We start from the raw sequence: 27,574 nt of genomic DNA on the forward strand, positions 1-27,574 counted from the left end.
TCAATGCATTATTTTGTAGTAGTTGGTCTCTTTCTTTTTTTCTTACAACCTCCCCCTCCTCCCCTTTTCTCATAGACCCCTCCCTCCCCCCCACCCCTTTGGACAAGAGATGGTCTTGAAGACACAGCAACTAGTTCTCTTAGCACTGCTTCTCTGAGCAGGGAGCTACTGTTGATGATGTAAAGCAAACCACTTCCATAGCTATAAGGTTGTTTGTTTGTTTGTTTGTTTCTTTCTTTCTTTCTTTCCATCTATCTATCTATCATCTATCTATCTGAGAGAGAGAGCACACACATGAGAGTAAACAAGCAGGCGGGAGAAGAAGCAGCAGACTCCCCGCTGAGCAAAGAGCCTGATTTGGGGCTTGATCCCAGGACCCTGCGATCATGACCTGAGCTGAAGGCAGCCTCTCAACCGACTGAGCCAGCCAGGCACCCCTAAATTCATGCTTTTAGATCACAACTGATATAAGTGTGCAAATAACGAACTCTCTCTAAAGCTAGGTTAAGTTACTGCCTTCCCATGAAGGCCACACATGCCAGTGGGTCAGCAAATTCATCCTTAAAAGTGGCAGCCAGGAAAAAAAGAGAGGATGAAGGAAGGACAGAGGAAAGGAGAAAGTACCAGATTATGGAAAAAAAAAAGGGGGGGGGAAGACAGGGAATGAGAGCATAAGTCTTCTTATCAAAACTCAAAGTTTGCCAAATGCTCCATAACCAACTCATTCTTATAAAAAGCCCAGGAGGCTTCCTTTCGAAATAGATGCATAAAGACTTACGTGGAGAAATTGGATTCGGTTCCTTAAAGCTTGGACCTGTTTCTGAAAAAAAAAAAAAAAAAAAAATCATGGTGCATTCCACAGAGAAACCAAGTTTTAAGCAAAAGTTCATCACAATCTCAGTTGAGACTGACACCGTCCTATTTGTTAAAACTCTGTGAAAGCTTTGTCAGTTACTCTCTTTAGATGTCAAAACTGTAACATGGGTTTTTCAGAAATTTTAAGCATTGTACTTCGTTAACAATCAATTGTAATAGGCTCTCTAATTTGAAGAAAACTTGAAGGCAAATTAAGGAATGTGAGTCTGACAGTGTGTGTGTGTGCGCGCATACCTTTATATTTATTTATAAGGGGGTTCAATACCTTTAAATACTGTATTTCTCCAGTGTATTCATGTTTTTCCACTTTCAAAAAAATTCTTTTAATGTACACAAGTTTTGTGGGGCACCTGGGTGGGTCAGTGGCTTAAGCATCTGACTCCTGGTTTTGGCTCAGGTCATGATCTCAGGGTTGGGAGACTGAGCTCCATGCTCAGCTTAGCATGGAGTCTGCTTGGATTCTCTCTCCCTCTCCTTCCTGCATTCACTCTCACTCTCACTCTCTCTCTCAAATAAATAAGTAAAATCTTTTTTAAAAAGTACACAAGTTTTGTAAAAGTGTCTTTATTCTTCTTTCCTTAATGCTATTATCCTACAGTTCAGCTTAAAAAATATATTTTATTTATTTGAGAGAGTGAGAGCGAGCACTTGAGCATGTGCACAGGGGAAGGTGCAGAGGGACAAGCCGACTCTGTGCTGAGCAGAGCCTGACAGGGAGATCTCAGGACCCTGAGATCATGACCTGAGCTGAAACCAAGAGTTGGATGCAACTGAGCCACCCAGGCGCCCCTCAGCTCCTTTCATCACATATCCGCATTATCATAGAGCCTTCCTAATTGGTTTCCTTGTCTCTGCCCCTGCCCCAAATATTTCCTCCACCATATTTTCCCCCAGCATGAATTTTCCAGAGCCCAAAGCTGATGATGTTATCGTCCTGATTAAATTGCTCCATGACTTCCTGCACTTACAGGAAAAAAAATCCAAACTCCAGCGTGGCACGCAAAGTTCTGCCTTCCTCCTCTTCCGACCTGTCGGGAGCCTCCTATCCTAAGAGTCCTTCACCCAAGCTGGGCTCCTCATAGTTATTTAAGCTACCCAAATTCTCCATGTTGGTCTAGGTCCTCACACTTTGCAATGCATCCCCTGAAACACCCTCCTTCCCCTGACCTGGTTTGTTTGGTATTTTCACTGGGAGGCCTTCTCTGACTCTCCCACTGGCCCAACCTCCCCCCCAGCAGGGTCGGTCTCTACCCACTTTGCTTATTCATCCCCTGGTTGTCGTACATGTACTCCATCACATCGTAATTCTCTAGATTCTTGTCTGCCCTGAGGGTGGGGTCTAGTTCTTACTCATCTGTATATCGCAGGGCTCAGCCTGGCATGGGACAGGCCTGCCAGAAATGTTCAGTGAAGGATGATTAGAATGGCGATGTACTTCTTGACAAGGGAGACAACAGAGGAAGCCTGGAATAAGGTTATATAAAAATGTTTGTATATTGTGACATTTCTGTAATGCTTTTGTGTTCAAGTCTCATTTGAGGTTCACACCAGCCCTGTGAGAGAGGCAGAAAAATTCTTATCACTATTTTACAAATGAGCATCCTGAGACTCTGCTATCATGTGACTTGCCTAAGGTCACAGCTGGAAAGCATCAGGGCAGGGGCTGAACCCAAATTCCAGATTCTGCTTAGTAGGCTACATGACTGGGGAGTGTCACTCTGTCCTTATAGCAGGGGAGCACTGATTATGAAGCTACTTGTGACTCACAGTGAGAACAGCACAGACCACAGGGTAGTGTATCATGGCCCTAAAACTCACTTTTGTATGGCCTGTGAGCTAAGGGTATATTTTATATTTCTAACTGACATTAAAAAAAAAGATTCATATTTTATGACATATGCAAAGTATGTGAAAGTCAAACCTATTCCATAAATAAAATTTTTTTGGAACATGACCATGCTCATCATTTATATACTGTTGATACCACTATGTTGCAAGAGCAGCATTGAGTCGTCAGGGCAGGGAACGTGTGAACAGCCCGAAACACTCATTCTCTGGCCCTTCATAGAAAAATTGTGCTGAGTCCTGGTATAGACTCTACCCCTGCTCTTTACAGTTGCAAGTGGCGAGTGTTTAGCACGTCTCTTTTCATCTCCATTTTCATTCAATAAAGGAGGAGAACACACACCTTGTGTTGGAATCCACATTGGAACAAAAGAAATTGTGAAAAAACTGAGTAAACAAGCAGCATTTAAGGTCACGTTTATAAAAATAAAGAAGGTACATAGGCCTGTAAATGCTCAGGATTAACCAGGTCAGCTGGGCTGCCTACACTGTGGGGTGTGCTGGTCCAGCTCTAGAGGAAGGAATGCCACCAGATGAGTCACAGCCACCACAACTTAATGGTGCTTCCCAGAGCTGTGCAAAGTGGTGGTACCAGGATGAGGATATGTTCACGTTGTACTTAAATAAAATTACTAAAATTAAAATAACTGTGTTTTTAAGAAAATCTATTTCAGTATGCAGAACATCACCAACTACAAAGTGAACACAAGAGACTGTGGAGTTTGGTCCCTTCAGCCTATTGGCAGCGATAAAATAATGATGGTGATGCCTTCCATTTACACACGTGTGTAGGATTCTACAACTGACAAAAAGCCTTTGCTTAGATTTTTTCCTTTTAAACTCCCAAGAACCCTATGAGGTGGGGGGTATCTAACCACAAAATTCTACTTCCAAGAAGCAGTGGTTTGATTCACTGAACTAAGTCCAAAGGCATTTAAAGGTCTCTATAGTGTTCATCATGTGAGAAACATACACGCTTCTGGGAAGAGTTCCATCCAATCAACCGCCCATGGCTGAACTTTGTCACTCAGAATCCCTAAGTGGTTTTAAATAATGACTCTCCCCTAAGGAGACCTCACATGTGAGAATGTGGGTTTTAGAGCAAGGCCTGTGTGATGGATGGCATTGTTTTAAAATTCTTAATGGACTTAGGTTATGATCTAATCCTTCTCCCCCACCCCAAATAGGGGCCTCCTCTCAGAGCTAAACAGAAACAGTTGTTGCTTATTTCCCCTGGGGGTGAAGCTCCTCCATAAACAATAACAAGTACAAGCTCCAGCACTGAGGTTATAGGATTTTATCCTTTTTTCTTCCAAAAATCCCCCCAATAACCCTTGTGTAGGACTAAAGGAGCCTGATCTCCACCGGAACCCTATAATTGAGCTGGCATGCTGAAAGGAAAGCAGGGGAACACAGCAATATTTACTTTTGGTTTAAGGGTAAAACTGTAAGAAAGGAGCCCTTGCTATTGCTGTGCAGAGAATGTTAACAATAAAGATTCATTTGCAGAAAGTACAAACTATAATCAACATTCTGAATTAAATCTTTTCATGTACTCTTGAGCAAATTTCGGTCTGCCTCTAGAACCAAATTTCCCTCCTCAGATGGTTAGGCATGGTTTTCATAAACAGGATATTTCTGGGGTTATGCATGAGTAACTGACCACAGCTTTTAGCCTCCAGCTTTCAATTCAGTTCTCCTAAACACAGTAGGATCGAGCAGGCCCACAGACAAACAAGGTGTCTACTTGGTCCCCAAACCTACTGGTGTTTGGCAAAGAGGGAAAGATAGGAAGATGAATAAGCTGGAGACTCAGGAGGCCTCTGTGCAGACCTCTTTTAACATATAATTTTTACTAATTTCACTGTAAACAAACCCCTTCTCTGGGTTCTTTCCATATTTATGACATTCATTGCAATTGTGTCATCACTTATCTGTATCCTTCCACTTGATCAGTGATTCTTACCTGGTGATTTTTGCCCCCCTGTACCCCACCAGGACATCTGGAAATGTCTGGAGATGTATTGGGTTGTCACAATGGGCAGTGGAGGGGTTTCCTATGGGCATCTAGTGGATAGAGGCCAAGAATGCTATTCAAAATCCTACAATGCCCAGGACAGCCCTCTATAACAAGAGTTATCCAGCTCAATACATCAATAGAGTCAAGGTTGTGAAGCTTTGCATGACACTGTGAAGGCCTTAAAGACAGGATGATGTGTTTACTATATGCCTGGCACATGGCAGGTACTGATAAACAGTTTTTGGAATAACCACAATTGTCATACATATCTTATTACTGCATTCATCTCCCTAAAACCAACCTTCATGAGGCTTTCAGGGTAGTCTTAAATGATCTGATCACAGGTTCCTTATCCAAGGGTTTTTGTTTTTGTTAAGATTTTATTTTTTTCTAAGTAATCTTCACACCCAATGTGGGGTTCAAACTCACAACCCTGAGATCAAGAGTTGCATGCTCCACCAACTGAGCTAGCCAGGTGCCCCAATCTTCTGGTGGTTCTTAACTTTTAATGCATACCAGAATATTTATGGATGAGATGAAATGTCTGGATTTCCTTCAAAACAATCCAGGGACAGAGAGTGATAAAACAAGTTTGGCCATAAACTGGTAGCTGCTGAAACCAGAAGGAGGATTCATGGGAGTTCATTCTACTGTTTTATTTTTGTGTATATTTATTTTGCATATATTTGTGTATGTGTGTGTATTCCAAAGTAACAACTCCTGATGGTAAAGACTGGATAAAGTCTTTATCTAGTCTCCCTTGGATAAAGACTGAATGTCTTAATCTGTCCCTTAAACATTTCTACCATCTTTTCACTCAGCTTCCCCTCATCTCTACCTCAGCCTGAGGACAAAACCTGGCTGGGTGCATTAGAGTATTTTTGTTCTGGAAAAATCAAATGTGTTCCAGAAAGGTAACGCCTCTCTTGGATTAACTTCCATTTGACGTTCACAACTTTCCCTTTCATACCCCTTCTATCCCTACTCCCCCAAAAACCTAGTTTGGCTGAGAGGTTAAGAGGAAGGAAAGGAAATTAACATTTACTGAGTGCCCAAGATATGCCAGGTGCTGTCCTGAGCACACTTATTTTTAAAAAGTTATGTAGTGGAAATTCAGTATTTTGAACATTTAACTTGCTAAGAATTACATATTGTACATAAATCATGGCAAATTTGGGGATGATGTTTATTGTTCTTTCTCACTCATTTTTTATATGTGCTCTAAATTTCAGAAAAATGATTACTCTTCCCTTTCACCGTTTGCAAAAATTATCACTGACGTGGTATAGCCATTTTTATTGTGTAAGCCCCAGTGTTCTCAAATGCCACAAAAATGGGTCATGGCATCCAAAGCAAACAGCACTAACATGCTTATACTTCAAACTATTTCAGAAAATATGGTAGGATGGCATTACCTCAACTATTTTAATTGTTTTGCCATCAACCATAATGTGCATAAACTATTCATGTTTTCTGGGCTTTTTTTGTGAGTTATGATTCAAAGTCACAGAACTTCTAAATTTTAATACTCTCTTAAACAACTTGCATGTTTTCTAACATCTTACCATTTGGGGAACAGACTTTTTTCCTAAAATTCTTCATCTTCTTTTCAGTTCACAATCAGTAGAGTATTTGGGTGTCAACTTGAATACCAATATGATATGTATGGCATGAATAGGAGAAAGAGGTGGGAAGAGGGTGTGAACAGACCGATGCCTACATTGCTTGTAGTTTACTAAAAACTAGAATCAATCTCCGCCTACAAAAAGGTGAAGGGTTTAGAAAGGCAGAGACTATGGAATCGAAGAGCCTGGATTTGAATCCCAGATCCATCATTTGTTTATATGTCATGTGATCTTGGTCAAGTTATTTAATCTTGCTCTGTACTTGCCCCACAGAGGGACTATGAAGATTAAATATGATTATCCACATGAAGCATTTAGCACAGAGCCTTGTACTGAGTAAATGCTCAGTAAATGTTAGATAATCATTTTGTCATCTCCATGACTATCCTCACCACCAGCACCATCATCTACTATTGCAAATTTTGGCAATAAAAGAGTGTTAACCCAATGCCAGTTCCCAAGGGACTGAGATGGTGGATATGTGCTGCAGATGCTCAGGCAAGTTCCATTAAAAATGGCGCTTGGGTGATTCAGTCAGTTGGGCGCCTGCCTTTGGCTCAGGTCATGATCCCAGGGTCCTGGGAGCTCCCTGCTCAAGTGGGAGTCTTCTTCCTATTCCCTGGCTTGTGATTACATGCACACACACACACACACACACACACACACTCTCTCTCTCTCTCTCTCTCACTCTTGCTCACTCTCTTTCAAATAAATAAATAAAATCTTTATTAAGAAAAAATGATGGCCCAGAGGAGGGACCCAGAATTATTTAGTCTTGACAACCTATTCTCTGTCCACAGAAGGAAGAAACACAACCTGAAATGTGCCCACACCATTGGCATTGGGAGCTACAGAGCAGCTCTCTGCTTGGCTGTAAAGCTGATAACCAGAGACATTATCTGCTGTTGCCCCAGAAAACCGAAGTGTTGAGAAATAAGGTGGACCAAATGACCATGGAGTCTTGGAACTTTGACACAGCCTTCAAAGAGTACCTGTGTGATTAAAAGGGCAATGAAACATCCCACTGGTTGGACAATTTTTACCCCAAAATTCATCCCAGTAAGAGATACTTCTGGAGATACTATAATATCTGTGGCTTACAATAGTAACACACAAAGCTGGCAGGAAGAATGTTCAGGACACTGTTATTATTCAAATAAATGACCTTGTTATTATTCAAATAAACTAATGCTATTAGGCAAATGGTCACATTCCCATTTCAACTATTCTAATTCATTGAGAGGCAGAGGGAAAGCATCATGGAGAAATGATTTCAGAGTCAAAAGAAAATAAACACAAAAGCTGGGAGGAGTCAGGGCTGAAAACTGCCCGAAAACTTACCTCATTCAGTGCAGTTAAAAAGCACATTTGCACACAGCCCCTGGGAAGCTGGCCTGTAGTCCAACCTGCACTTGTTTAACAAACCTAAACAATGAACTTTCTTCACCACACACTTCTCCACTAAAGTCCACTCTCTATTAGCAAATCTCGTGAAACTGCTTTGATATTTGGTAAAACTTTCCTCTTGAACTTTTATGTAAAAGAACACTGAACTTTCAGGATAATTATACTAAGTTTAAACAAAAGTAATTACCTAATTTACAAGAGGAATTACTTAGAAAAATACCACCAAACTTAAAAGAATCATGAATGAATTACTGGAAGTTATACTACTGCAATATTAATGCCCAATTATCGTTGGGTATAGAAAAAAGCGAGCTGCTGCCATCAATTACCTGCAAAACTACATCTCTGGAAATAGGTAAGAGTAACAGATGGAGCATGAGGTAGTGGTTGTTATTGTTAAACCACTTTCACAGTACAAAATGCAGCCAGCTGTTGCCGGATTGTGATATACTTTGCAACCTCATTAATTTACTTATTTCTTTCTCCTGGATCCAATAAACAGGGGAACTCTTTAGGCAATCCATTTAATTTTTTTTCGTTTTTTTTATTTTTTTTCAAAGATTAATTAATTAATTAATTAATTTATGATACACATAGAGAGAGAGATTGGCAGAGACACAGGAGGAGGGAGAAACAGGCTCCATGCTGGGAGCCTGATGTGGGACTCGATCCCGGGACTCCAGGATCGTGCCCTGGGCCAAAGGCAGGCGCTAAACCACTGAGCCACCCAGGGATCCCCTTTTTTTTTCGTTTTTAAAGTAGGCTCTATAGTCAGCATGGAGCCCAGTGGAGAGCTTGAACTCATGACCCTAAGATCAAGACCTGAACTTGATCGAGATCGAGAGTCAGATGCTTAACCAACTGAGCCAGCCACCCACCACTGGGCAATCCATTTAAAGAAAGACCTTGGCTGGTACACTGTTTCAGATGGTTGAAACCCAATCAATCAAAGTAAAACAGCAACAACAAAAAGTGTTACTGAGAAACTAATGAACATCTAATGCGTACATTTCACACCACCTTCAGGATGGCTGGGAAATGAATTAAAAACTATTTTGCTTCTTCAAACAGGACAGCTGAGTGTTAACAGCTGGAAGAGTCTCTAGAAGCCATCTGGTCTAAACCCTTCCTTTTCCCGATAAAGAAAATGAAAGTCAAGGACAGAAGGCGAGATCTCCAAGTCCCAGTTAGCAAGGGAAGTTAAAAGTTGTGCCCCAGGCTCCTGACTCTAAATCAGCACCCTCCCCACTATACTCTCTTGCCTTTGCAACGTGAGCCTGCTCCCACGAAAAGGTCAGATGCCACCACCATGTAGGTCAGTAAGAATGGCACTGCGATTTTCACAAAGGTCACTCCACCAAAGAAGAAAGTGGACAGCATCCACATGCTTCTTACTCTATTAGGTACCATGTGCCTATGCTATTAGCCTCCGATGCCTTGCCTTGCCGAATCCAACAATGCTTTTAGATCAGAAACGCCATCCCGGGGCTGCCCCCAAGCCTAGATCTGGTATAGGCTCTACCCAGCAGGTCTCCCAGCAAATGCTCATCAACTGGAGACAGGATGCTTGGTGGCTTTTTATCAAGGCTCCAGTGCTGTGCTCCTCCTCTGCCCCCTGGGGTGGTGGAAGTAGGCCTGGAGACCTAGCCCTGAAATATCTAACCCCAGAGCCTAGGAATCCACTTTTACTCTCCCAGATTTCTCTTAGTCCAGCACCCTTAGACAATGTCTCTAGGTAGTCATAGGATGCTTCTAGACAGTGACAAATGTAGCTGCCCAGAGAGTCCAAATGTGCATTTGGCTCCACTTCTTCAGATGTTACCAGCCACCTGATGTGTTCTTGCTCATCCATGCACTCAGCAGTCCCCATTGGATGCTCTCCATGGTCCACAGAGCCCCAGGTCCATTGCTAACACCCTCCTGGAGCTCAGTTCTGCTTCTCTATTGGTTTGGCTGACTGTGCCAACACAAGGTCTGGCTTTGCCCTGCCTGACCACCTGAGGCCACACCTCCTAGGACGCATCCCTCCTCTTCTCTGAAAGAAAGTACAGACTGCCCAATGCTCCTGTGCATGTAGGAAGAAGAGCATTTGGCTTCAAGTAACAATTGTGACCGTGTACAATTCTAAGACCTGAACTACAAATATGCATTTGGACAGTGGTTTTCAACCTTTCTTCTGCTCTGACATAGGATGGATGGTATTCACACGCATCACCCTCCCCAATGGCGTCTGTGATCTTGGTACAGCCCTGGGAGACTGCTCGTCCTCAGTACAAACACTGCTAATAGATCGTGAAAGATGGGCTGTGGCCTGTTCAATCCCGGCACATGAGGAAGAACTCGGAGCCTTTCCTGCATACTAGAGGAGTATATCTGAACAGCAACAGAGAGTGACATTGGGATAGGGACAATTTTGAAGCTGATCTAACATTTAAGAGGAAATTATTGGCAAGCATATCACTAATAACCCAGCCACATGGGAGAGCAGACCCCAATTTTTTTTTAAAGGCTCATTTAGCAAAAACCCTTTTCTAAGGTTACTAACTGGTCCTTAAGGTATCTTTTTAAAAAATATTTAATTAATTTATTTACTTGAGAGAGGGAGAGAGCACACGATTGGAGGAGGGACAGAGAGAGAGGGAGAAGCAGATTCCCTTGCTGAGTGAGGAGCCCAATGAGGGGCTCAATCCCACAACCCTGAGATCATGACTTGAGTTGAAATCAGATGCTTACCCGACTGAGCTCCTCAGGTGCCCTGGCCCTTAACGTATCTTTTGAATACAACTGTACTTTTGATTTACAGTATTGGAGCTGCTGCTTCTTTTTATTAGTTTTACTACTGGAGCTTCTTAAAATGAACAGCCCTCAGGCCCCTGTTCTCTGACCGAGCCTCCAAAAACACACCTTTACCTTCTGCTTCCTGGTGGATCACAGCAAGGGGCTTGGTGAACGTCTTCTTATTCTGCATCATGGCCCAGATCATTGAGGCATCCAGTGAGGTGCAGGCTTCATCTGGAGGCACACACTGCAGAGGGGCAGAGCAAAACAGGGTCAGGGGTCACTCTGAAGAGCCTGCACCAGCTCAGCCTGCTTAGTTGTCCTGTGCCTCTTATCAGACAGCCCACAGCTGTTTACCACAGAAAAACAGGAGATCTGGGTGTTTTCTAAAGAACCATAAATAATCTGGGAGATAGAGTGGCATACCCAGGATATTCTCAGCTGTACTTGAAGATTCAAATATCACTAGGTGGCTTATAAACACTGCCTTTCTTCCCCATATTCCCACAAAACAACTAGAGGTTTTAGTGTTATTTAGTCTGAAAAGTAAAGAAACTATATGATGAGTGTTGGCCCTTCACCAAGCTGGCTTCACATAAATAGTTCCTGTTTGTGATTTGTGATTGTGGGAAACTTTGTGTGCTGCATTATGAAAGCGACAGATTTTACATTTGTTGTCCAAAAAGATAATCATGTTGTCGAGTTTGTTTGGTTTTTTAAATCCTGATATACATTCATTCAGGATGAAGCTTTCCAGGGTTGTCTGCTATAGTGTTCCAAACTGGAGCCCCAGGGGGGTTGTACTCAGGTGTGTACAAGCTGCCTCCAGTTATTTTAAGGCCCCAAACTTACAATTAGCATGCCCAAGCCTCGTATACCTGTTTTTTAATAGTGTCATCATGCTCCAGTACCTTTTTCTTTAAAATAACTTAAGTTCCTTATCTATGCTCATCAATAGGTGAAACTCCAATGTAAATGACATCTACTTGATTTTGTTTGTAAGAAATATATCAATCCTTTAAAAGGTCTATAGCAAGCCATTCCCCAAAGCTAATAAGTTTCCAATCACAAAAAAGCAGTCTTTTGGCCTTATTGTCATGGCTGCTCTAAGCAACATATCAGAAGAAAACAACTACTTCTTCTCCCTCAAAACCCAGAGAAAGGCCTTTACAACAGCCTTCTTGTACAGGGAAACAAAAGATTGTCTGTGGAAAGGCCTCCTTATTGAAAAGATGTGCATTTTAGAAAAAGCCTTCTTACTTTGCTATTAGTTCTTCATAAGTAAGAGTCAACAATTCTACACCCAACTTACAGCTTAACTCTGGCCTTAGTTTCATCAGCTAAGAGCAGGGCTGGACTCCATGATCTTTCAAAACTCCTAAAAAGATTCTTTGGCTCTGCCTCCCATCATAGAAAGCACTGAGAAGTCACTAGAACTGTGGAAATATTAACTATAAGCAGTAAACACGAAGACAACCATTGTCTTCTGTGGTTGTCAACAGCTCATCTGAAGCCACTGCTCCATAAACTGTGGACTGTTGTCAAATCTACTGTCTCATTTGCTCCTCTACTCCTGAGGGAAGCCAGGTACTATTATTTCACTTTACAGATGAGGCTATGCAGATTCTGAGGGGTCAGGGGGCTTGCTTCCAGTGGTTAGTAAGCAGCAGGCCTTCCTTCTCAGTCCCCATGCCCTTTCCACTTTCTCTTGCCTTGGGTTTAAATAAGGACTTTAGGATTAAAGTCACATCCCATGTCATCCACTGGGAATTAGAACTCTCCTTAGAATGTTCTGGAAGGAAACATTAAGATTAATTCTCACACACTACCATGCTGGATGGTGCCAAGCCAGGCTCAGATAGAGGTAACAACCAAAGCCATAGTAAAGACCCTTCATAACTGCCAGCCCCGACTCCTATCCTCCCAAGATTCCTAACACCTAAAAGTCATCCTCTCGCTGCAGAAGCAGCTGTGTCTCACAGCCAAGCATTAAGTTTCCCTATGACTCTCTACCACAGTTCACTAATGGGCACCAGAAAGTGAATGACTACAAGGCTAAGGCATCAATGTTTCCAAACGCAACCTATAGAACATAGTCTAAGTCATCTTATATATTCATGCTCCCAAATGATTACAATCAGATTTATTACATTTTCATATACAGTATAAAATGTTCTTTGGTGTTGTCGGAGAATGGATGCCCAGGGGAATATAACAGTGTAAAAGCATTCAGATCAATGGTAACCTATCCAATAATAATAATAATGTAATCTTTCCTGCTCCCTGTATACCTATCTCTTAGGACCTATGTATTAAGAGAGAATTCCACGCACACATTTATTGATACTGCTCAGCCATTAGTTTCAAATATTGATATGTGACTACAGAAGTTTTACATGTCAGCTGACACTGTGTGAGACAGCTACAGAATTAAGTGCACATATGGAATTATACATAACCATGGCAGATCACAGAAACAAACTATGACAGAGACACCTTTCTTGCACAAAGCCAAACTCAAGAGGTAATTAACCTTGCAGATTCCCCCCTACACAGCCATTCCAACAAGGTCAAAGTGTTCTGATTTCTGTTGTGGCAACAGAATGTACTGGTTCAATATGGGGAGTGACATGAGGCAAACACGATGAAGCAGTACAAAGCTGAGAAAAATTAAAATATTTGTTAGTTTCCCTTAGAAGTCCTCCTGAGACAAGTCAACCTTATAATTCACCCAGAGAAGGTCAGAAAACAATTGCAATACAAATTGCACTGGGACCTGGAAAAATTAATCCTTACACTGAACTTGTCCTTTCAGCTCTCTGTATTTTTGGCACCACACACTATCTGAATTGCAAAGATAAAGCCAGACCTTTCTCTCAATGGAAAACAGTCTTGATTTATCATTTGTAAGATACTACTAAGTAGCATGCATGGAAAAAAAAAGTCATACTATCAGGATTTATTCTCTAAGACTCCATAAAACTCATGGTTCCCTGCTAACACAGATTTTATTACTTCAATTGGGCAGTTCCCAAACCAAAAACCTCAACCTGCAATAACTCGTGATAAAACTTCTCTGGTAGGTCACTGCCTCACCTAAAAATGTCGAAATAACCTAGAGATGGATGAAGGCCCACTAACCTTAGGTAACTTCTGGGGGTCCTTTTCCTTCTTGGTGCACAATGTGAGTTCACACTGTAGGAAGAGCAGTGAGGTGTTGAAAATGGACTTAAACACAAAGCTGAATCGCTTCTTGTCCATCTCAGCTTGTGGGATAGGAAAATGCACTCTCTTGGGACTGTAAAATTTCACAGATTCATCTTTAGGACAGATGTTTTCAATGATAGTGTAATCAGACATCCTATCAGGGTTTGAATATGGAGAGATAAAACACGTTTGGATGGCAAATCCCAACTCTTGGTCAGCCTTAGTAACAGACACCTACAAGAGAACAGAAAGATCAATCAGAACCAAGCTGGCATCTCACTTTTACTTTAGGCATAAGGGTAAAACAGACCAACTCAGCGCTTCTGATGAGGGACACTGATTTATTTTCATAACATATTTATACAGTCTTCTTTCTAATTACAAAAGTAATACAGACTTCTTGGAAAAAAAAAGATGCTTTCCATTTAAACTTGGTGTGGGTGATGACAGTGAATTATTTAGTTCAAATGTCAGTCTGGAAGATTCTGATATAAGACGAATAAAGCCTCTTCAACCCCCCATAAGTCCTCTGGGAGATAAAAATAAAAGCACAGCATGCACCTAAAGTGGATTTTCCAAAATAAATGAAATACCAACAGGCAAAGCCCCTAGTGTCCTACTATTATATCACGTCTTAATAGTGTACCACCTGAAAAGCTATTTTTCAAAACCAGTCAAAAAATAAAGTACAGAGGCAGATTCTACTTAACGTAGGCAGAGAGGACTGAACTTCTAAACTGCCACAAGTCAGAACGAGCCTAAAACACTGCGGTACAGCTACAGATTCATCTCAAGTCCTGCTTCACAGGCCTGCAGGCAGAGCTGGCCTGTGGCGTTTAGTGTCCGGGGCCGTGCAATCTGGTGGCGATCACAAGCCTGGCAAAGTGTCCTAGCTGCTCACAGGTCCAAACCAAGCCTTGCCAAGTACTCTCCCTTCGCTCTTTAAGCCCAAGGGTATTTTAAGGGAAATCTAATCTGGAATTGTTTCCAACTCATTATACTTCCCCCTCTTACAAAACATTTGTATGGGCTACGTCCAAACCTTGTTAAGGTTCTTTTCTTTAGAAACAGGAAGTGGTGTTTGGCCAAGTATAAACAGAATTCAAACCTCAACTGTCCTGAACTCAGCTAAAATCCCAGACCAGAGTGGATTCTCCATGTGGTGACACATGGATCACTGCATGAACTGCTTTCCCCTCATGCCTCATTCCTTGACTAAACTTAGGATCAGCATAAACTTAAACACTTTAGAAATAAGGTTAGTCCTTAACCATAAGTCAATAGCCCCAGCATCCTTTCAAAAGGCGTGGAGATATAAACACACTTTCCATTCTGAGAACCCAGGGGAAACCCCTGACATCGCATGGGGCTCTGAGGACACAGCAGTATTTTGAAAGATTCCTACTTGGTTAACTACAAGACACTCGGCAATGAAGAGGACTATGATCATGTCACTTTGTGGTGCCTTCAGGCTCAATCCCTCTGGAATAACTCGTGAGCTAAATAGTTTCATCTCCATTTTATAAATGGAGGAAAAACTGAACATACAGGATGGATGACTTGTTCAAAATCCTACCTCAGAAGCACTGGATAAAACCAAGCCTTAAACCTAGGCCTTGAAATCTGAAGTCTATTTTCTCTTTACTGTTTCACAGTAGCCACAGGGTCAGCCAAACCCACCATGAGGTCCGGGGAGAACACCTGGTGGGAAATCTTTCCCGAAAGTAGTGTTTGGGACTCTAAATATTCACACATCACTATTTTGGCAATATTTCTGAAAAATGATATATTTTATCTGGGAAAGATGGCAAATTACATGTATCTATTACTAAAAAGTGTCCTTTTACATGAACTCAGAATCCACAATGCAAAAACAGACTTAGAAATGCAAATCTTTCCTCTAGTCTCAAAAGAAAGCATGTAATAGTAGAAACTCTAAGGTATCCCAAAAAGTTGTTTTAGAGGAAAAAAATATTATCACCAAGTCTTCTACTCTAAAATGGTGTGGGGGTGAAGAGTGCAGTGGGTTAAGGGGCTGCCTCTTGGTTTCAGCTCAGATCGTGATCTCAGGGTCATGAGATAGTGCCCTGCGTTGGACTCTACTTGGATTCTTTTCCCTCTTCCTCTGCCCCTCCCCCACTCAGATAAATAAATCTTAAAAAAATAATAATAATTAAAAAAAGGCCTGGAAATGAGTTGTAAAAGGACTACAGGTCTTAGAGGGAGACAAGCCCAGGAAATCATGTGCTCTGTGAACTCGGAACCTCGGTTTCCTCCCATACAGAATAAGGATACCAATACCTACTAGAAACAGTTATTGCGAGGATCTGTAAGTCACAATTACACGCAAACAATACAGTTCCCAGCTAGTCAATAAATGACAGCTATAATTAATAGTACTATTCTAGATTTAAATTTGGGGGTTTACAAACACTTCTTTTTAACACCCCAAGACAAATGAACTAACAGAAAAGCTGCCATTATGTGACCAACTATCACCCAAAGATGACCACTGGCAAAATCAGTAATGTCTTGGATTAAAGGAAAAAATATGGTCTAGAAGGAACAGGATTCTGGGGGTGTGTCATAAGGACAGCTGAGAGTAGAAACTTGGAAATAGTTCTTTAGACCAAGTCAGCGATTCAGGGAGTTTTGTTTAAATAAGTAAGTTAAGTATCAGCATTGGAGTTCAAACAGAAACAAAGATTGGGTGTGGCTGCTACCTTATTTTGCAAAATATTTACAGATTCTCTAATTTAGGTGGTTTTAAACAACTTTAAAACATATACCACGCTCCTCAAATTTCCTCAATACACTTGATATTTAAAATATCAAAAAGATTCAGTCCATTTCTTTTTCATCATTTGACCGTGTCTTTGACTAAATTTAACTTTGAAAAATATAGATGATATATGAAAAGATATAAATGTGAAAATAAGGAGAAAAAAAGAATTTTAAGTAATCCAGCATTGGGTGGACTGGGGAGAAAAACCAAAACACCCAGGGTAGGATACAGGAGGATGATTGGTCACTGATTAGCATAAAGCAGCAAAGCCATAAATTAGCAGAGCCAGGTACACATTTGGAAAAGAACAAACTGCAATTAGGCAGGGCTCCCTAAAATCTAGGGCATGACTGAGAGTCATTGCCCAAATGCACACATGTGGACTGTGCAGCCAGAAATGCAAGAAGAAAATAATGATCTTGGATAAGAAGAGATCTATAATTAGGAACAGCATGTAGAAAGCAGTATATTTCCCCCCATGGAGAAAGAAAGGATACCCAAAGAAAGAGAGGATCTCTCAAAACAGAGAATCAAAAAAGAGGAGAGATCCAGGAAAATGTCTAGAGTCACTGGGCTCTATCCCAGAATCAGAACACATGTGAGAGTTATTTATCTTTCTGAAATAGAAATATGTGCTCTGAAGTCACTTTCAACATATAGAAGTATTCCATTTTGACCCCATAAGCTTCTCACTCCTCCTATAGTGAAGTAAAACATAAGCTTGAAGTTTAGCCCCAAAACTAGCTCAGCAGAGGAGGATGTTCCTGTAAGACCAGCAGACATCTGAGGGCCATAAGGATATTTATCTTTTTCTAGAATGTAATCTGAATCTGGATATTTGCACTGCTAAGAGGTCACATTTTCTCCCCTTTCAATAGCACTGTGAGATAAATGAGAGTCGCATCTAGTGGGTAACACTGTGGGCTCTCGAGCCAAACAACCTGAGTATGGACCCTACTCTGAAGTCCACTAGTTACTAATTGTGTGACCTTAGACAAGTTTGTGCCTCAATTTCCTCACCCCTAAGATGGGGATATCACTAGTCTCATCGGACTGCCTTGAAGAGTGAATTACTACAATAATTACAACCAACTTTGGCTCAAAATAAGTCTGCAATAAATGTTAGCTGTTATTATTTCATTATTACTACCACTGCCTAATATTTTTATAGTTATTCCACAGACTTATGCTATGCATAATCATTACCATTATGCATATGAAACAGTTTAATACATTTATAGATACATTTAGATAATGATCTAACAAACCCTCAATTTTCATGAGACAGGATAGCACACAGCATTTCATTGAAGTGTGTTCAATTTAAAAAATACTGTGTGAGGTGGGGTGAAATATTCCTGGTTAACTCTAACACTGCAACTACTGAACTGTAGTTTGGAAGGACAAGCTAAGTACAAGCAAGAATAAGGCTTTATTAGTAGAATTCACACAACTAATTTTTTAAAAGCACTCATCTGTAAAACACTATCCCCGTGTAGTTAATCACGCAATGTCTTGCTTTGGTCAGAAATCCACCTGGATGCATTTTCTGAGCCAAGCCCTCACCCAGAGCTGGTTACGGGCTGTGGAGAAAAACACAATGAGGTCTTCTGCTGCAGGAGCTTGCCTCTGCCCCAGGAGCTACTACAATTCAGCCCTAATCTAAAAGCACAAGGCTAATGTCCAGGTCTCATACCTCAACATAAATGTGTCCATTCTCTGCCACGGAGAAGACCCCCTGAGAGGGCACGAGAAAGAGGTCAGTGTTGTATAGCTCCATGTTGAAAGTGATGTTTCTATTGGGTGGGTCCTGGAAGCTACTGGGATTCCCCACCTGCCGCAGGCTGCAATTAAACTGGGGAAAACAAATAAACAAATAAAAACAGAGATAAATCACAGTCAAAAGAAGGGTGAAGACCCTGGCACTTTGTAGGCTTTGGTCTGTAACATCCACTCCCCCAGCCCCCAACAGTTCCCAACTAAAGCCAACCAAAAAGACAACATTCTCATAAACTAATTGCTGCAAACAAACGTACCACCACAATTTCAGGTCGGCTGAAGAAGGAAGTATCTCCTTCATCCATATCTCCCGGAAATCCATTATCACCTGATTCCAAATCTTCATAACCATCTGGCCAGCCACTACTATCTCCAGGTGATGGAACCTGTATCACAATCTAAAAGGCAAAGAAAGCACAGACAATGTCATTAAAACACCAATCACGTGATTTGGTTCTACCTCACACAAACACCCATGTAATAATTCAGGTGCAAAGTGAAAATCTGACTTAAAAAAAAAAAAGACTCCAAGTTTTCTTAGGATTTTATCTTCAAAGAGATAAAAATAAAGAGAAACCCAACATACATTCAAATTAAGACCTAAACTAAAATATGCATTTTTCCTTGTGAAAAATAAGACTTGTTTCAAACAGTGGGAAAACATGAGGCACTGAAATGGGGCTAAATGGGGTTGTCAGTAGACTAATCTACATTGGAGGGGATGGGGGCTTCTTGTTAGGGGCTTCTCTTTACATAGAAAATTCTAGGAAATAGAGCAGCCCGGGTGGCTCAGCAGTTTAAGCGCCACCTTCAGCCCAGGGCCAGATCCTGGAGACCCGGAACGAGTCTCACGTTGGGCTCCCTGCATGGAGCCTACTTCTCCCTCTGCCTGTGACTCTGCCTCTCTCCCTCTCTGTGTGTCTGTCATGAATAAATAAATAAAATCTTAAAAAAAAATTCTCGGAAATACTAAGAGCGGGCAAATTCAAGGAGCTTTTCTTATTTGTATCCATATCCATAGAGATTTGTAGAAACTTTGACTTGGAAACAAAGTACCCAATGTTTACTAATGAACAAATATCCTCATCTTTTTTCTGTACTCTTCTTTTTCTTCATTTCCTCCCCCCCCTTCTTTGTGTATGGTGTGTATGAATGTAGGAAAGAATCATGTTTTAATCTGTGACAGTCTACCTTAACATTGGTTGAAATGATTATTCCTAGGTTAGTTCTAAATAATATGAGAAATTCACCTGAGAACCATAACTCCATAAATAAAGTCCTAATTTATTTGCTGTATAGAATAGTCATATTTTTAGTTTGGTTTTGTTTCACAGGCCTATTAGATATTTGAATATGTTGCAAAACAAAAATATATGGTAAGTTGGAAAATTGCTACAAATAGTTATAATTGGGACAACTACAATATTCACTGAAGGAAGCAGCATGGGAAGAGAATGTAGGAAGACCACCTCTCCATTCTTTGCCAGTTCCATAGAACAAAGTATTGATGGAATTGAAGCCAAGTACCTAGAATATTGCTTACGCTACATATCATCATCATAACACACACATATACATACACAAACCCATGAGAAGAAAGGGATTTTTAAGGGCTTAGGATATACTTTTCTTTTTTGAGGCAAATGGTATTTTTTTTTTACTTAACCCACAGATTACCATAGCTTCTTATTGGTGTTAATTTAGTCATGTTTAAAATTCCAAAATTAAGTATATCAGTAATGTATGCCATTCCTTATATCTGGAAAAACTGGATAATGTAAGAAAATTACTGTTGGAATTGGCAGGAGGGTGTTCACTATAGAGGTCAAAGGTTAATAAATTATTCCAGTAACAAAGGGAGATTAGCTGGGCCAGCCTAGTGTCAGGGAAAGACAGTGGATGAGAGGTCAGGAAGCTGGATTCAGTCCTGGCTAGGCCGTTAACTAGTTCTTTGAATCTAAGCAAGTCTCTTAACTCTTGGGAGTTCAATTTCCTCACCTGTGAAATGAGGACGTTGAATGAGATCATATTAAGGTTCTTTCCAGCTCAAACACTCTAAGTCTGAAGAATAATAAACTTGCACCCATAGGAGAGTCAGTCCCCACATGAGCCACACTGATGGAGCACCTGATCTCCAGTGTTTCCTCTGGATGGGTCAAGTGTATCTACCGAAGGGCAAGTGTATCTACCCAAAACTGGCCCGGGGGTTTTTGAACCTTATTTTTACCATCTGAAGTATAACCTGAACTGCAAAATTAACACTATAAAGTTCTTTTGAAATTTCATGTTTCAAATTCTTTCAGTATTCACTGCCTAGTGTGTATTTCTGCAAGAATAGGCTTATTAATCTGAAGAAAAACGATTTAGATGAATGAGCTGACAAGAATGATTTCTGAAAAGTGTAGGTTAGCTTTGGCAGTGGATTATCATTGGGGGAATCTATGTAATCTCCCTCTGGGTAACGTCAAAGGCAGATTTGCTTCAATTTAGGATCTTTCTCAAAAAGTGGAGAGAGACTTGGTAATAATTTCTTGAGGGCCCTTTTTGGATTTCTCTTGGTTCTTTTGCTCATGAGGAAGGGAGAAGTACTCTCACCTCTGGACAAGACTCAAATGAGGCCACAGAGACCACAGAGCTGGTTGGCTCCACTGTGTAGACTCAGGGTTAAAGTACATTCCATTTTGTTGAGAACTGATGCTTAGCTTTGTTTAGGCCTGAGATATATGCCTCTGCTCATTGTCATAGAAATGTTAAGGCTAATTTTAAGGTAACACCCAACAAAACTCTGGCAAGTGGCCAAGCTTTGTTCTGGAGAACACTCACAGAGTTATAGTAAACCACACCATCTGGGGCTAACCGCCGGTGCCGAGTACCACAGCCATTCAGGGGAGACTCCAAAATGAAGTGGGTGCCATTCATCTTGGCCTTGCAGGTAGGATCCAACAGGGTGAGCTCTATTCCTGAGTAGCTGTTGGCCTGAAACAACCACCACCAAAAAGGTAAAGGGGGGTTCACAAGCAGTTCTGCAACACACAGGGAACATGTTTTCCCAGTCTTCCCATTTTCCCTGGTCTTCCCAGACAGTATTGGTTGCGGGAGGCCTGCATTCCCCCTCCCTGCTTGCCTCTTCCCAACCTACCAAGGATTGTGTTTGTTGGCCTTGGAAATTCAATACCAAAATATTGACACACATGGATCTGGAACCCCCCCTTAACTGAGAACAACAGGACCTGAGTAAGAATCACAGCCAAGGGGAAATGAGTCCATCCAACTGAGAAAACAGTATCAAGTCCCCAGAGTTCAAAAGTGAAAGAGCTAGAAGGAAATAGCTAACACATCCTGGGGCAAGATGGGGAAAGAGGTGGCTTTCTCTTCTCTCCTTTAAGAAACTGTACTGACCTGCAAAGAATCTTTTTCTACAGCCACAATCATCTTTTCATTGTCACATTTGACTGACAGGGCAATATCCACACTCCCTTGCACCTCCTCAGGCTCTCTGGGATCAGGAAACAGTCGTATGCCAGGGATGACAGGGTCCTTTGGCCGAGGGACCCCATCTTCTCCCCCTTCCTTCTGGCCCCTTCTGGAGATATCCGGGAAAGGAAAGGGGAAACCTCCATTTCGGCCTCCTCCTCCCCGGATGGGTGGGTTCTCCAGGGTAGGCAGGGAGCCAGGGTCCAGCAGGATCCGTAGCTCAGGAGGGATGGTATGGACTTCCTCATCTCTCATTTCCTCTGATGGTGACAGAAGAAAGCAAAACATCATCAATGCCTGATGCCAGGCCACAATCATCATCATTAGAAGGAAGAACAAGAGGAACTAACACAGAGTGCGCATGTGTAAAATTACTCTTAACAAGCAATGTATGAAGGATATGCGGATCCAGAAGCCTGAATTCTAGTCCTTGTGGTCTTTCTAACTGGCTTGAGTGGCTTTGGGCCAGTGGCTTATTTCTCTGTGTCTTGGTAGTGTCATTTTTTTTTTAAGATTTTATTTATTTATTCATCAGAGACAGAGAAAGAGAGAGAGAGAGAGAGGCAGAGACACAGGCAGAGGGAGAAGCAGGCTCCATGCAGGAAGCCTGATGTGGAACTCAATGCTGGGACTCCAGGATCACACCCTGGGTGGAAGGCAGGCATCAAACCGCTGAGTCACCCAGGGATCCCCTGGTTGTGTCATTTTAAAAATTGAGGTTGAGGGTGTTATACTCTATTTGGCAAATTGAATTTAAATTTAAAAAATGTAAAAAAAAAAAAAAATTGAGGTTGAATTCGGTCAGTAGTTCTCTTATGGCTGCACGTTAAAATCACTAGGGAGACAAAAAATTCCCTATACCCAGGCTATTCCCCAAGTCAAATAAAAATCAGACTGTCTGAAGTAGTGCCTAATCATAAATATGTTTAAAGCTCTCTTTATGATTCCAATGTACACCCAAGGTTGAGAACCGTTGGACTAGATAATTTCTAAGGCCCTACAAGCTATAAAAATCTATGATTTGAGTAAGTTATTGGGACAATAATATTCTTCAAGTGCCATTGAAATATCTCCTTTGAATCTAGAGATTATTTAAAATAATTTCTCTAAGGATTTCATGAAACAATACTGGCATTTTTTAATTATTTGCTACCTCCTTTTTGCCTGCTTAATTCTGACAGGTGTCTGGGCACCTTAGCCTTTTAGAACCTTGTCCTGAAGAAGGAAAGAAAAAGCTGTTTAGGTACACTTATTCCTTCAAAGGGAGAGAAATACTCCCATATAATTAATGCTCAGTGTTCTGTCCTATTTTCAGCAATTCAGGGAAGAAAAATTTTCCCAGTTTTGTCTATATTCAGTCTCAAAGCCAATGCTTAAGGTCAATCCGTCTCAGTGGGAGCAGGAAATACAGATACAGATGACCACAGGACATTAATCCTCCTTCAATACTATCTTTCGGAAAAAAAGATGGCATAGCTGTATGGATCCAAAAGAAGTCAGAGCTTTGGAGGGTTTCTCATTTGTACATTGACAAAAATCTTCACAACAACTCTTTGAGGTAGGGCCTATTTTTTTTTTTTTCTCCCATATTACTGAGGAGGAACAACCTGAGACTCAGAGGTTAACCAACTTCCTCTTCCAATGGTGAATAATAAATGGCCTGTACTCATGCTCAGTAGCAGTACCACTGGGGTGAGGAACAAGTCTAGAGATCAGAAAACTTGCCATTTGAATCTCACTAGCTACAATGCTCTGGAAAAAGCTCAAGAATCTGTTAATATTCTACTTTCTGCTCCATCCAACTGGGGTAAGAACTCCTGTGTTCCCTCTGGGTGAGAGTGAGAAGCGCCTGGTGACTACTGTCCAGTAAGATACAGCCTAATCTAGGGCTTCTCCCCTGCAGTAGGAGCAGCTGTACCTCCACTGTAAGTGCTTAGTAGACACTTCTGAGAGAAGAAGCCAAGCTAATTTGTTCTTAAGGTAATCACAGTGAATTATGTGATGTACGACAAAGTTCTCCAACATGCAATTAACTCGGTTACTGAAAAATCTGTACCCAAGATCATTTCCTCAAAATAATCTATCACAATTCTAGATAACCTGACACTTTATAACGCAGTCAAATGAAGCATCAAAACTTACAACAGAACAACAGCACCATATAAGCTGAAATGAGAGTTTCTCATCGGAAAGCCTCATTTCGTGGATATTTTTACTTCAGGGGGAAAAAAAAGTCATGCTTACCATTGTTTTCAAGCCGAAGATGGAATCTATTTGCCACAGGGGCCACTGTATATGATGTTACTGGACTATAGCCATTGTCCAAAGCCCACTTGACCAGATTCTCTTGGGTTGAAGGAATGTCATCTCTTATTGATTTGGTCATTATCATGGATCTCTCACTCTCTTTTCCAAAGCCAATACTGTTAGGAGCCTGAAGATAACAGCAAAATTTCACTCATGAGTCTAAAAGTAAAAAGTGCTTTAAATAAGAATTAAATATCTGAAACAGATTCTACATTGTATATGAAGGAACTATTTATTCTTTGATTCTTATTTTCCTTGGGCTAAGGACACTGATGTGAAAATCTGTAATAGCGAATTAAAAGAAATCTATTCATGCATTTGATCATACCACTTAGGTTGCTTATGTTGATAAAAATAACCCAAAGATCACTAAGTAGCTACACACTAAGTATACCTAGAATGTTGCTAGAGATAATGTTTAAATTATATACACATACATACCAAACTTGCCCTTATTTTTCTTTAAAATGATGTATAAAGTAAATAGATGTGCATGTTATGCTGCCAAAAATATGCCCATGCTTCTATTTCCTGTACCCTGGATTTAAATAAAAGAAGGCACAACCTACTTACTTCACTGTGGAGACCATCTCATCTTTGTAAACTATTAAATTCCATATGGTGAAATAACCAGTGTGGATATTTCAGTTATAATTTATGATCAATTTAGTGACCCTGTAATTGTATTCATCTGTCAATTTTATTAACTGAATATGCTTAGATTTTATGTGTTAAACATTAATTACTTTAATTAAAGTTATTGTCCCTCTAAGTAGCAATATTTTATCTAACAATACAAGCTTTCACTTGGTAATTAGTCACAAAACTAAAAGTGAATGATAGAAATCTGTCCAAGGACTGAGTAACCAAGACATGGATAGTACATTTCCACATCACCTGGCCCTTAGGGCAATGATCTGGTCAGATTGTGCGGGAGCTGAGTGCTGCAGAGGAGACACCCAAGCGAAGGCACCACATTTCCAACAACTGTTCCAACAAGGCTGGAAAGCTCTTCCAGCATGCAGATTAGACCATTTTCATGCTGTATAAAAATCACTTTAATTTCCATGCCCAATTATTTTCTCCTACATACATGCAGCATTTTTCCTAAATTCCCCATTTGTTTCCCATTCTGTTTGCCCATAACATGACTAAATATTAATCCTTTCCCACTGTAAAACTATAGAAGATTCAGAGGCTCTAAGTTCTCTTGGCCTCTTTGGTTGTGGGATATTGGCTGAGAACACATATTTTTAATTCAAAGCTCAAAGGATCTCCCCCAGTGTATTTTTCTGTTACCCAAAGTGCTTGCCCAAAACTGCTAGACTGGCCAGTCACAATCATGCATAAAAAGGAACCAGACAGAGCTTTAAGCACGCTTCGCAGCCATTTGTGAAAAACTCAGTTTCCCAGGTTTGGAATATTCTAGCTCTTACTCTGATTCAGAGAAAACACCTTAGAGGAAGGAAGGGTTAAAGAAAAAAAACTAAACGAAACTAAACTGAGATAAAGAGAACCCAATGAGTTCTTAAAACCTAGTTTCTTAGGCGCAGCTTCTGGCCTTTTAAAGCAGCATGTCGTTTTGATTGGCTGGAGTTGCAACACTGGCCTACACAGTACTGCTTGGCCTCATCTGCCCTGGTCTTTCATGTTGCTGGACAGCTGAGAAAATACTGTATTTCCAGAAGACTATCATCACAACTGCCACCTGTCCTTTTCGTACCAATATGGAATGATTTGTTTACACCTTTCCACATTAAATCTACGAGCTGTCAGTACAACTCATATTGATTACACCTCGGGACTTACAAGGCTAGAAATCTATCTACACGTTTGTACAACAGCAAGGTTTGGCAAGTTGTTTCCTTCCTAGCAATGAGCAAATTCCTCATCCTGTATTTCTGGGAGACCTCAGACTTTTCCAAGGCTTCGGTGTAGCTACTCCAAATGGGGGGTGCTCAAGGGGGTCTCCAAATACCACCACCATGTTTCAGCCACATCTTTGTGAAGGATGATGAGCTAGGGAGAGTCTACACACTTCCCTCCCTCCTTCCCCTCCCCTGCCCCCCCACACACTTGCACCAGAACTGATGGTGCAGGGGGAGAGTCTGAGAGGTCAGAGGTGTAATGCATATTCCCAACTGGGATTAAAATGTCTTTTTAAAGAACAAGCTGGCTATCACTAACCTTGAAGTGCTAAGACCCTTTGAAATAGTACAACAAAAAATTTCTAGTAAGTTTCTTCCATCTATTCTTTTATGTTTTGGAGGTTCTTCCAAAATGTGATTATGCATGGTCCAAAAAGGACCTGAAGACAAAGCCAGAGCTGGGCGTACTAATGTGGACACTTCTAGTATTCCCATTCTCGTCCACAGTACTGCCCTTCGCATATCTCTGGACCCTTCTGTCATTTGGAGGGTGCATTCTGACCATGCCCCACTCCCCACATGCACACACATGCCACTCATGTTTAATGGGCTCTTCTTTACATTTATGCCATCAAGTTCCTTACAATTCTTTTAGTAGGCATCCTGGTATTCACTTTGTTTAGAGAAGTTAATTGTTCCTATAGACAAACTTTTGAAAAGTTGCCTGTGGAAGGAAGATGAACTCTTTTTTAATGGCAGGCATTGTGCTAGAAGCTTCACATGTGTTATTTAATTCTCCTCTCAAGTAGGAGTTAGCTAGTACTATTCCCTTATTAGAGAGGGGAGCCTGAGATGCATAGAAGTTGAGTAGCACGTATGGCTGAGAACTCACCTTATGCACACAGTGGGCCAAATACTTTAGATGAAAATACCCAGTAGGCACCTGACAAATGTTGAATGAGTGAATGAACGAATGAATGAATGAACTCTGCCATGCCTCACAAGAACTCCCAAGGTGACTACTATCATCATACCCATTTCACAGGTAAGGCTACAGACTCTGAAGTCCATTGGCTTCCCTACTATCAACTAAGAATAATGACAGTCAGAAATGGGATTTGATTCCAGCCCTGTCAGGCACCAAAGCCATGGTTCTTTCCACTCTATCAGGCTGCCTCCAAAGAAAATATTATGGGCATGGTTTATAATGGTTTATAAACCATTTCCCCTTTGTAGGCATGAATGGATGCTCTTTTTTTGGTAGCAGGTACCTTTCCCTCACAACAGGCAGAATTCACATCTGAGACTGGGAGTTAGGAAATCACAAAGCATGAAACTGATTGGGAGAATAAAAAAGAACATCATGCAACATTACCTAATTGTTTAGTAATGTTGTCATGCATTGTCCAAAATTGGCCTGAAACAGGAGTACAGCCAAAGAGGGGAATATAAACAGATCTTGCACTAGGATGAGCAATCTCATTTGTAGCATTTCTTATTCAAATGAAAAGTGAAGACATTCAAAGTGAACTCCAGGACTGCCATGGACCAGGAACACATGCTCAGGTACAGAGAGAGCCACTGAAGGGTCAGGACCCAAAGA

The 27,574-nt window shown here is 41.1% G+C and overlaps 1 protein-coding gene across 6 annotated transcripts in view; it reads right to left on the reverse strand.

The window, feature by feature from the left end:
- Positions 1-27,574, reverse strand: part of TGFBR3 (transforming growth factor beta receptor 3) — a 194,068-nt gene that overhangs the window by 17,223 nt on the left and 149,271 nt on the right. For 4 of the 6 annotated variants that reach the window (XM_072834464.1, XM_072834462.1, XM_072834463.1 and 1 more), the window contains 8 exons: positions 24,041-24,230; positions 21,722-22,056; positions 21,146-21,298; positions 18,580-18,720; positions 18,240-18,398; positions 13,693-13,992; positions 10,678-10,798; positions 779-820 (listed from right to left, as the gene is read on the reverse strand). In XM_072834464.1, the coding sequence (XP_072690565.1) occupies positions 779-820; positions 10,678-10,798; positions 13,693-13,992; positions 18,240-18,398; positions 18,580-18,720; positions 21,146-21,298; positions 21,722-22,056; positions 24,041-24,230 (1,441 nt within the window). The remainder of the gene's footprint in view (positions 1-778; positions 821-10,677; positions 10,799-13,692; positions 13,993-18,239; positions 18,399-18,579; positions 18,721-21,145; positions 21,299-21,721; positions 22,057-24,040; positions 24,231-27,574) is intronic. The other 2 variants (XM_072834466.1, XM_072834465.1) reach the window with 1 other exon arrangement.

This window comes from Canis lupus, chromosome 8 (genome assembly GCF_048164855.1).
Source record: "Canis lupus baileyi chromosome 8, mCanLup2.hap1, whole genome shotgun sequence".
Lineage (NCBI taxonomy): Eukaryota > Metazoa > Chordata > Mammalia > Carnivora > Canidae > Canis > Canis lupus.